This window comes from Limulus polyphemus, unplaced genomic scaffold, assembly GCF_000517525.1.
Source record: "Limulus polyphemus unplaced genomic scaffold, Limulus_polyphemus-2.1.2 Scaffold3610, whole genome shotgun sequence".
Lineage (NCBI taxonomy): Eukaryota > Metazoa > Arthropoda > Merostomata > Xiphosura > Limulidae > Limulus > Limulus polyphemus.
In genome coordinates, this window is record NW_013669220.1 from 28,906 (window position 1) to 41,565 (window position 12,660).

General features: G+C 32.8%; 1 protein-coding gene across 3 annotated transcripts in view; it reads left to right on the forward strand.

Annotated features, from left to right (window-relative positions):
* The window catches only part of LOC106469679 (F-box/WD repeat-containing protein 9-like), a 62,574-nt gene that overhangs the window by 26,660 nt on the left and 23,254 nt on the right, over positions 1-12,660 (forward strand). For all 3 annotated transcript variants that reach the window (XM_022398257.1, XM_022398258.1, XM_022398259.1), the window contains exon 5: positions 4,682-4,794. In XM_022398257.1, the coding sequence (XP_022253965.1) occupies positions 4,682-4,794 (113 nt within the window). The remainder of the gene's footprint in view (positions 1-4,681; positions 4,795-12,660) is intronic.

A 12,660-nucleotide genomic window follows, 5' to 3' on the forward strand; every position in this document is an offset into this window, starting at 1 on the left:
TATTGAATAAATTGGTATAGTCTGCTTTTCTAAATAGGGTTTCGTGGTCACCCATTGCACTGTCTCAGGTGATGACGTTCCTCCAGAATCTCCACTGCATTCTCACCCCCTTTCTATCTAATGAAGTATGGGAGTCCTTACCACTTTCCAGTTCCAAGCTGCTGGGGTGGTTGACTGTGGAGGCACACTCCTGAATGGGTTCCACACAAAAATGGCTATAACCATTCAGTGCAGAGTAGGGCATTGGTGTTCTTTGGGTGTAGATGATGTGCTATTCTCCACTATGCAATATACACTCACAAGGAAGTGAGACATCAAATTGCAGTTCATCCCTTCAGTTGAGACCCTCATCCTATCCCTGCATGAACGTCAATACCCTGTGGCTGGGTTTTGGATTTAGAGTCGAACCAATTGACATAAGTCTTCACACATCCTTATGGTTGTCTATATTCCTCCCTCAATCGCACTCCTTCTGTGTTGTGGGTCACAGTGAAGGTAAGGGAGATTGTTCCAGTTTTGTCCTTTTTCCTATCCCTCATTGTATCTTATTCTGAGGATGTTATTGCTTTTTGAATGATTCCGAGCAGTTTTGTTGTTGGGGAGTTGATTTATATTATATAGACATCCTTTCGATATCAGATGGGTTGATGGATCAAAGCTAACATGTGTCATGCTTAAGAGTTTTAGTGAGGAAAAGAAAAGTTCATAAATGATTTATACAGCGAGTATTAGCTGGTGATTTACATGTAGTTCTGCATTACTGTTGAACTGGAAATTATATTAGTCTAATTTGTCAATTGATGTCAACATAGCACTTTATTGAATTTACATTAACTGCTTCTGGTGTCCATAAGTTTAACTATGGCTGTGTCATAACTGTACGTATCACAATCTTTTACAGTGTTATCTTGAAAATTTAAATGAATAACTTTATTATCAATTCATGTTAGTAAACTTACCATGAAAAAAATTAGTTAAGCATTCAAGTTTTTATATTATGTAAATATAACTTCTTAACTTCAAAAAAAGAAAAATTTTTAAAACTCAATCTTCATGTTATTATGTCATGTGACATAATTTAAACTGATTTTTCCACTTCAAAAAAATGGGAAGCTGACTGTTCCAACCAACTAGGAATACAAAGTAAAAATAATTATAAACAAGAATTTAACATTTGAACCTCCTTTCATCTTGATTTGCTGAAATATCAATTAATTTGTCAAATCCACCAGAGAAGCCCCTCCCATCTTTCTCTGACTTTTGAGATTGCTTATCAAATTTACATGGTTGATGGACATGTTTATAACCAACAGAAAGATTAGATTCTTATCTACACATATTTTACTACTATTTTTTTTTAGTTTTGGTGGGAAGATGATTCAGTTCATAAAAATTTCTTAGTTTGGGATTATGATACTGCTGCTTCAAATGGCTAACAGAATTATTTTGACCTATTAATATCTTATTTAGAAAGCTGGATAGATTATAGTAGTTTTTGGACATTCTGTTCTAGTGATTGATATGTTTTTATGCTCTAAAATGCATATTTGAAAGTACATGGATTATTTTTGGGCAACCAAATTTGTGAGAGTGCTTAAAAATGTGTATACTACAAATCCTTGTTTTTTTATGTATATTTTATATTTATTGTTATATATTTTTTAACACAAGTAACAAAAATATAAAATGCTCAGCTTAACCTAAGAAAACTTCAGTAAAGTAAAACCTAAAATTCCATAAGCTCGAGCTAAGCAACATATGTGTGCATCATATTTTACCATCATGTGCTATTTATGTTACAATCTGCTGGAAAAACTTATGGCTTCTGCTGTTATATGCTACTTTGTGGACACAAGGATTTCTGTTCCAGAGTAGATACAAAGTAGTGCAATAAAACCATAAAAGAAAACATCTGAAACTGTGCATTAACCTTATCATGATGAGCACCTGTATTTTACAGAACCTTGTAACCATGGTGGTATACACTGTAACTCTGAAAGTACTTATTGTATCTTCATGAAATTTGGGAAGCTTTCAGCAAACTTTAAAAGTCTTTCATAAACAAAACATCATGCTGTGGATGTTTAATTGTATTGTATTTCTAACACTAATGTGATAAAATTCTGAGTTTCTCTCTTTTACAAGTTTTTCAACCTATTTTGGAAATTAATTTTCCCTAAATGCATTTTTTTTTGTGATGCTTTCATGATTTCTTCAGGTGCACCTTTTTCCAGTTTTTATTATATTTGGTGCATGGAGATGACGTTAAGAAATAATTTATTTAGAATTAACTCACCTCATCAGCTCTACTCGGCAAATTCAACTTTTAATAGTTTTTGGACTACATTTGTGTACTCACTTGCTATGTATTCAAAAGATCATAAAATTCATTTACATGAGTTTTTAATTTCCTGACAATGAGCATTACTCTTATTTTAGTATCTTACAAGCACATGTAGTTGATTGTTTCTCAGCTTTCTCAAGCCAAATGGGCAGTTTTTTTTAAGTAAAAATCTTGGTGTTCACCAATTACAAATGAATTATCGTTAACAGTGAGATAATACTGTAATAACTTTTAGCTCAGGATTGAGTGAAATGCATAATTGACAATGGATATGGTGAACTTAGCATGATTGGAATACTATTATTTTACATTCTTGAAAGTCCCAAAAGGACTAGATGAAGAATTTAGTATTAAAAAATATAATAAGCCTAATAGTAATGTCTTATGATCAGGAAGAAGTTTTAGTTGAACAAATAATTATATGAAACAGTTTACTTATTTCATTATGATATTGTTGAAAATAACATAGGTTATTATTATTATTTTTTCAAAAGTAAAAATAGGAAATAATAATTTTGAGATATCATTCATCAATTTTAATAGTATTTGCTAAAAACAGCTAGAAATTCATGTAAGTAGAAATTTGTCTAAAAAAAATCAAGTTTTTATTAGGATGATTAGAGAAATAACTTAGCAATTTGTTAGGTTATTTTAATAATGTATATTTAATTATTTCCTTCATAGGAATTTTCTTTAGTTGAAAAAAAAAACTCTGGAAATGCTAATTTAAGTATTCTGAGAATTAGTTTCAAATGAAAAGTATAATATGAATTTTGTCCAATTCTTTGGGTTTGTGTGAAGACATTTCACTGTGGTACACAGATTAAAGTGCAGGTGTGAGAAAAGAAAAAAAAAGATATGCTTATTGAGACTCAGAGGTTGAGGCATGATTGACCCTGGTGGGCTTAACAATGGAAATTGTTACACGGTTTGATTAAGAGATCACTTGAACATGACTGGAGAAGAGAGAGTTCAGATGATTGACCAAGCTATCCAAGAATATGCAATTCAAAAACAGCTTCCAAACTCTCAACTTCTTGAAGAATTCGAGATCCCTTACTTTTGTAGCTTGTGAATACAATGTATACTTCACATCTATGAACTTCTTCAATTTCATAAGTTCTTATTTGAAACATCATAAATGTGGTTTATGTCAGGTACTAAATTCAGCTTGAGGTATAATTTCTGTAGATAGGTCCAGTGATAGAAGCTGTTTAATGTTTAATTTAATGTGATATTTGTATTGTATTGTACTTCAGCTGTTTATAAAAAGACTGCTTTCTTTCTGTTAAAGTTCTGTCTGAATTTAACCTTTTAGCCATTTCTTTTGCTGTCCTCCTTATCAAATAACTTACAACTACTTAAATGTGATTATTTTAACATTTTAAAACTATTGTAAGTCATCTTGTTGTTGGTTAATCCTGTCACAACATGTCTCCTTGGTTCTCAAATTCCTATCTTATATAACAGAAATAAAATAATACAATGTATAACTAGTTTTTTTGAAAATGTTAGAAAAAATGTATCAGCCACACTTGAATAACATATTTCCAGTTGTGATGTTACACATGTTACAAGCCTATTTGTGGATGTTCCAGTTTCTGAGAATTCAGAAAATAGTTATTTAAGAAAAAAAATTGAAGATTCTTTGTGAACTTTATAATTAACCTTTTACCAGATACTGATCTAGAACACTTTATGTTATGTATCAACTCAATTCTTTTATGTTTCATTTGTCAAAATTATTGTCATTATCAAACAGAAGGCATGATAATGTTCTTGTCATATTTGGGTTCAGGTGATATATTTCTGAAAGCTCTAAACTTCCACAGTAATTCTTAACCTTTATCTTTGAGTTCATTATCATCCTTTGATAATGATTTGAAATTGTAGAAAATGCTATGTCTTCCAAGATTATCTTGTTTAAAATGTTTAAGGATTATGGAATTTACTTTTTACTGATTTGATACATAGAATTTGTAATTTTAAAGCAACTTGCATTTTGTTCAATCCTTGTCAAAGTAAAATTTAATAATTTATGAAGGAGAGAGTTTTTGTATTTCCTAATGTTGAAACATAGTATTCAGTTTTCACAATAACCATTATTAAATGAATAAAATGTCTGTGTATTGCTAGAACCAGTACTTTGAGTTGCAATACATAAAGAAAAAATTATCAAATTGTTTTTGGACAGTAAGGCAGTAACATTGGAATATAATTTTAAAGACAGCTGTAGTAAAGAGCTTACTGTGAATTTGAAATATTGATTCTGTGTTAAGATTGGTGTAAGGTTCATGCTAGCTTGGATATTAATAATGTAAATATTAATTTTCATAGGGCTGGATCTGGGACATTATCTCCAGTGGACATACATTGTATTCAAGTTCGTGGGATGGTCTAGTTAAGGCTTGGGACGTTCAAAGAAACTGCAGTGAAATAGCATATAACAAGTAAGTTCACCAAATTTCATAAGTTCTTTTAAGAGCTTGGGTATAAATTGCAAGATTTGTAACTTTTGTTTAATCGTAAGATATATATTGGTGAATACTTTATAGTGAAACATCTTAAACACATAACTTCATTCACACAAGCACACACAAAGTTAATATTTATTTCCATGAATTATTATTTTGAAAACGTAATGGTGCTGCAATGGTTAATTGCCATGCTTTTGATACAGTACCGTGCAAAAGTATTCACTCCCTACCAATAATGTCACATTTTGATGAAATACAAATAATGTAAAAAAAATGTTTAACAGATTTGTTTTTAATTAAAACTTAACAGTGTTACGTGTGAAGGAGGTTGAATGTGAGTGAAACCTGCAAAGGAAATATATAAATTGAAATTTGCTGATTACATAAGTATTCAGCCCTTTAAGTCAGTACATGGTGGAGGCACCTTTGACAGCAATTATTGCTGTGTGTCTTCTTGGATAGGCCTCTACCAGCTTTGCACAGTGGGATGGTATACATTTTGCTCATTCTTCCTAGCAAAGTTGCTCCAATTCTGACAAGTTTGTTGAGGATCATTGATGGAGTGCAATATTCAAATCTCGCCATAAATCTTCCATTGGATTCAAGTCAGGACTATAACTGGGCCACTCCAGGACATTCACTTTCTTCTTTTGAAACCATTCCAGTGTGGATTTAGCCTTGTGCTTCGGGTCAATGTCATGCTGAAATGTGAATTTTTGACCCAGTTTTAGATTCTTGGCTGATTCAAGCATGTTTTCCTCTAGGATTTGCTTGAACTTTGCACCATCCATCTTCTCCTCAATCCTGACAAGCTTCCCAGTCCTTGCTGATGAGAAGCATCCCCATAACCTGATGCTGCCACCACCATGCTTGACAGTTGGGATAGTGTTCACTGGGTGATGTGCTGTGTTGAATTTAAACCAAACATCTGACCACAAAATCTTCTGCCACATGTCTACAGTATCATTTACATGCTTTGTAACAAACTCCTTATGAGAGTTAAGATGATTCTTTTTTTACTAATGGCTTCTTTCTTGCTACTCGTCCATACAGGCCAGCTTTGTGTAGGGACAGGGATATTGTCAATGTATGAACACCGACTCCCATCTCAAACATGGAACTTTGCAGATCTTTCAAAGTCACTGTTGGCTTCACAGTGGCATCTCTAACTAGTTTCCTGCTTGCCTGGCTGCTTAGTTTTGAAGTGTGACCTAATCTGGGTAGTGACTGGGTGGTATGAAACATTCCACTTCTTAATGATGAACTTTACTGTATCCAAAAGGATAATCAAAGACTTTGAAATTTTCTTGTAACATTCTCTTGATCAGTACTTCTCTACCACTTTATCCCTGACCCATTTGGAAAGCTCTTTGGACTTCATGATTCATTTATTGTATTACTATGTGAGTTGTGGCTTGAACAGATGCATTTACTCTGAAGTCGAGTTAAACCACTTTGATTACACAGATTTTGTGATCTTTCAAACTAATCTTTTACATATGAATTGATCTAGGGTTGCTATAGCAAATGGGTTGAATACTTATGCAATTGAGAATATTCTAATTTATTCTAATTTCCTTTGAAAATCTAACTCACTTACATATTATCAGCATTTCTTTAACTCTCTCAGTTTGGAGTAGATTGTGCATGTTCAAAATATAAAGTTCCATTTGAAAGTTTCATGATTGCAAGCTCAGATGACAACAAAATGTGAAACTTTATGGGGGGGGGTGTGAATACTTTTGCAAGGCACTGTATCTTAGGGCTTTACTAAACATATTTTTATTCTCAGTAAATGAATTCTTTATTTCCTTTGGAAATACATTTAACTGGGTTGTAGGGCAACTGCCCCCATAAGAAAATTGCCCCTAGACAGCTGTCCCTCACAGCCATATATAGAATAACAAACGTTGTAGAAGATTTTCAAAACTGCAATTCGTTGGACTTTTTGAGAGGAATAGCTCACAACTTATAGTTCTAGTTTAATTACGTTATATACTTGATTCCTTGTAGTCACAGGCTGTGGTTGCATACCAACGTTTTTCTTTGACTACCCATGTGTCTCTTCTTTTCCAACCACTGTCTCATGTCCTCCTAACTCCTTTTTGCTCCCTGTTCTTCCATCCTGTTCCCTATCTCCCATTTTCCAGTCTTGTTGATGACTATCTTCTGGGATCAGGAACAGTGGGGGCCCACATGGCTTGATTTGTGGATCTGTGGATTCCTTTTGTGACTGACTGTTAAGAGCTACATGTTCAATCTGTTGGCTTTACTCTATTTTTCCTCTCTTCCCCCCTTTGTCTTCTGTTTCCCTCTCTTTCCCTCTTTCAGGGTATCCTGTCTCCCACCAACATTTCCCTGAGCTAGTCTCAGACCTTTTGGCCAAGGATACTCTGTGATTTTATTCCTGTTTCTCATCCTCCAGTATGCCAGGGATTGATGTTTAGTCATCATTCTGTTCCATCTCCATCAATTTCTTGATCTTTCTCAGTTTATAGTGATGAGTTTTCTCACCCTCTTATGTTTTTTTTCCTCCAGAGCTTTGAATGACCAAGGTTGATGTTTGTGATGCTTATCTCCACATTTCCACTTATCCAACATCTTCAGTCTCTACATCACAATCAAGTTCATCAGTTCCAAGCTCTTATTTTTGGCCTGGTGTTGGCTCCATATGTTTTTTTCTGTCACGTAGTGCATGATTTTAATTGTTACATTCATGGCGTGGAATTGAGATTTAACCATTATATGGATAGCTGACTTCTTTTAGCTCCATCTCAACAGGACTCCTCTATCATACTTTTCTCATTCTCCAGGAGGTGGCTTGTCAAGGTTGGTAAGTCAAGTTGAAGAAGTCTCATCTCACACCCACCCAGTATATGGTTAATTTGGATGTGTTCTTCACTTCCTATCTCAACAGGGCACAGCCTTCTCTGTTGTGTTTATGGTCCATGGAGGGTTTGGTTACTACAGCTCTATCCTCTCTTCTTTCTCTTCCTGTGTGAGAGGTTTTTTATCTGTTTGGGCCTTATTCTCTTGGGTCATGCTCACATGCATCTTTTACTGTGGACTCTACAAGATCAATGGAACTTCTCGCGAGATCTCTTTTTCTATAATATTATTACATGCCAAAACAATGTTGATTAGATTAATCATTATAAACACCTTTACAAATAAGGTAGCACCTAAGTTTGTGCCAAATATGAATATTGTTTTTCATGCAATATGAAGATCAAAGCTGGTACATGACTTAGCAGTGATGTCATTGTAGTCTCTATTTTACTTTTGTCTTGAATTCATTTCACATTTGGCTATATCATATATTTTAATATAGTTTAATATATTTTGATATATTTTATTACATTTTAATTGCTATGTTGTTTTGCTCATATTAGTTAATAGTTTTGACCAGTATGAGTGCACCAATTTATCTCTCAATATATATACCAGGAACAGGTATGCACCACACTTGCTCAGTGCATGTTTAAGAGTTTCTGCCATCTGCAGCTCAACCTCAGCATCCTGGTATTTGAGGTAAATTTGTCTACTCGCCTCTTTCGATTCATTAAAAAGTTCATTATTGCAATTTACAATAACACTGTCAAATTTAACAAAGCTAGAATTTTACCTCTGTAACACTGGAAAATTCATAAATTTAAGAAAATAATAGGACTTATAAATGTGGTAATGAGGTCAAGTATGAGTTTTCTGATAGCTTGGTACAGATTTGGTTCAGGTCTTCCCATGTATCCATTGGTTCCTCCACCACATCCTCTACTACTTTCACCTCTTTGTGCCTGGGCTTGTGAAACCACTCTCCCTTTACTGGTAAGTTATTGGAGAAATTCTGTGTGCTTTTTTAGTTGGTGATGATTTCATCCAGCCTCATTAGGACTTGCCACTGTTAGGCTAAAGGAAGAAAGCAGAACGAGGAACAGTAGTTGCCCAGTTAGCATAATATTATGTACAGATAAAAGTATGGCAAATTGAATGTTGGGCAACTATATGTAAGTATTTAAACCTTAAAAATACCAGTGTTAAGCAATAATCATTTTATATTGATGTGTTCTGATTTATTTTTGAAAAGCTTTGAGAATTTTTCTTTAATTGGTTCAATAAAAGTTTGTTTGGTTAAAAGGTCTATTTGTGTTTACTTTAGCATTTTACTCACTGTCAATGAAGCTGCTTGTTCTTCCTTCATTTCCCCCATTGGTGTGGCTACAAGCTGTGTCACAGATTCTACCTCCGAAATATAAAATAAAAACAATCACATGATAGATTAATACCATATCATTAGTATTGATAGAAAGGTATATAATTGTTGTTTATTGTGAAAACCAGATTATTGTGGAAACACAATTATTCAAGTAATAGTAGGTCTATTTGTAGTCTAAGCATTAGGCCTAATACATAAATGTAACGTAAGGCTTACCTGAAACACTACTTTTATTTTGCTTTTAACTACAACTCAGTGTCATAAAACTTCTGAATTAAACTATTTTGCTGTTATATCATCGAAGTTATCAAAAAAATAAAGAATAAAAAACAAACCTTTCTAATAAATCAACATGAATATTGAGCATTCAACATAAACATTACTAGCCTAGTAAATAAAACTTAAGAGGCTTATTCCCTTTGACACTGTGATGAAAGCTTTCACGCTCCTTTTTTTAGTTAGTGATTTTAAAATTTCTACAAACTGTATATGGATGTTAGGAAGCATATCTTGTCATTGTACATACCTTTGGATGATGAAGTATTTTAGAAATTTAAAATTGCTGATTCAAGAATTCTGGACAGTTGAGATCTTATTCAAACTGAGTGTAAAGTGTAATTGAGCTACATGTATCATTCCTGAAGTTTCCCACTTATCCAAATTACATCAAATATAGCCAAATAAATTGGAATTAATAATATTTTTATTTGAATGTGACATTAAATATACGAAACTAATATTTAAACCCCAAAAGAAATACTACATGTGGAATACGTAATAGCCTATGAGTTACACTACCAGGTGATATACTTTTTGCTTTTTGTATGCAATGTAATATTCTCATGTTACTGTTAATTAATAACACTAGCTACATATGTTGTAAAGTTACATTCTGACTACATATATAAAATGTAATGTTATTATGTAGTTACTACTTAGTGGCACGATGTTATGAAGTTATGTTATTACAATGTATATGCTATGTATTATTTGGACATTACCAAACCACTACCATGTCACTATTTAGTACTACATAGCAAATACTACGTAGCTGGGAAGGCTGAACAAAAAGGCAGAAGTAATCCATAGTAGAACAAATAGTACATGCTGGATAGGGTGCCTATTAACATTGATAGAAGTTATATTATTATGATATGCTGTTATACAGTCACCTTCACCTTCTACAAGTTTGTGATGCATTTCATGATGTGAATATCTATGCAATGTTCCATTTATGAAAAGTGTCCAGATACAGTAACATCTGCAGTAACTTTGATACAAGGATGTGAGATGCTTTTTATGTTCCTTCTTTTGACGATAACAGTGCTATTAGTTGGTTTTGTCCAAAGCGTTATTTCTTTTTACTCTTTTTTTATTTCTTTGTCTTCTATCGTATTCTATGTAATCAAGTTTACTAAGCATTATAAAGAAGTTATCTTGAGATAGATAGGAACCATACTACAATGTTGCACCATCGGTTCATTTTACCCAGCAGTACAGCTCACTGTATAATTGCTCCAGTGGTTACTTTCCTCTATCTTTCTTTTACGTATAGACAATACTTATTACTTGTATTACTACAATGACTATCTGCAAGTCATGCATCTCATATTTCTCAATAACTTTGCTTTCTGTCATTCTGCACTTTTAGAATTGAAGAAAAATTTAAGTAGATATATTTTAGTTGGACCCAAATTTTTCCCATCCCACTAATATCCACTTCTACCTGTGGTAATTTCTAAAAGTAAAATCAGTCATTTATTAAAGATCTTACTCATTCACTGAATGGAACATTTTAATAAAAAAAAAGTATGAAATGAATGGCTTAATGTTTAAGGAACAATTATAACGTAAAATACATTCCAAGATGATCGAAAGGAATAGGAAGAAGTATTTCCTATTAATTGTTTGTCACCCATCTGTAGTTAAATATCTATTTGAATTCCATTTTAGTTCTAAAAATGTAAGTATTTATGTAATCCAGAACATTTTGGTGTTACAGGATTAGTTGATACTTTAGTTACAAAAAGTGATACAGTTTGTGAAAGATTTGAGTCAGTATGTGTGCACCTTTGTGTAAGTATATACATATCTTTAATAATATAGTAAATTAGAAATGTTGATTGATTACATCTGTGGCATTACATTCTGCATATATTTTTAAAGAACAAGTTTTCTTTATGACCTGTTTCCCACCATTATTGTCCTATTAACTGTATAAAATTCTGACAGACACTTTACTTTGTTTGGGAACTTATATTTTTAAGACACATTTAACCCTGTGTGCACAGATGGGGTTCAAAGTGTGCATGTCATGCTATTTTACAGGGTACCATTCAACATGGTATGTATTTGACCAGCAGAGACCCACAAAATGTTTGCTGTCAGTTTAATATCTTTATTGCAACAGTATTTGTTTAAATACAAGATTTGTCTAATAATACTAATGAAATGTAATTGTAGATATTGAAACGTGCAAGGCCACTTGTATTTAGGTCATACTTTATAAAACCTTAGCTAACATTAGGACTAAGTTCGATAAATAGATAAATTAACACTGGACTGTGTACGTTTTTTACATTAGCTTAGTTAATACTAAAATATACGTAATACTATCTATAAATTAACTTATAATGTTATTCTAGGACTTAACATCAGTCCTTTTTGAAAACTTCAAGCTTTTAATGTTATTATACTAAATAATATTTACATTCACCTTTTTTGATACCCCTTCATTCATAGAGCAGTTGTAGTGACTTGTTCATTGAGATTTCCACCTCTCTGGTGCAGGCAGGCACTTGCACTGTTTTTCTGGGTAAAATTCTTACTGCGCTTGCTTATAAGATGTACCAACAGCAGAATTATAGAATGAAAAGATTTTGGTGTCTGCGATTAGAATTCCTTTGTATTATTCTGGAAATCCTGTATTTAAAGAAGTACTGTTGCAGTAAAGACATTAATCTGAGTGCAAGTGTCTTGCAGGTCTCTGCTAGTCTATTATAATAAAACTCAGCTTTTGTCTGTCATGAAAAATTGTGCACCTTACTATCTAAATACACATGTGCGCGCACACCATTTCCATAACAAACACAAAAACAAGCATATTATTATATAGATGTCAGAGTTATCAACTGTTCATTTTACTCTTCATTGCTGATTTAGCAGTAGTTCATGGTGGAGAGTAAATACCAAACACATCATACAAAGATGCTGAAAAAAACTAAATATGCATTTTGGAGGTTCTAGAGGTTATGCAAGTGCAATACACAAACTGTACGGTAGACAAAAGTATTTTTGTTATTCACAAGAACATCACCTTGCACTCTGACTTGTCCAAGTCAGACTGATATCATCAGTTCACTGATATATTTTGAGACAAGTACATTTGTAACACATCTGATTTTTTCTGTACAACAGATTTGTACATTTTGCTAAAAGTTTGCTACCATGTATGTAAATACACATAGTAAATTTAGAATTATAGTAACATTCCTTCTCCAATACAGGGTTGGTTCAATGGACTTACCGTATTTTTCGGAATATAAGACACACCCTTATTTTGAAGACAAAGTTTTGGGGAAAAAAAGCTACAGTCACATTTGAAAGATTTTTATTGAACAAAAATT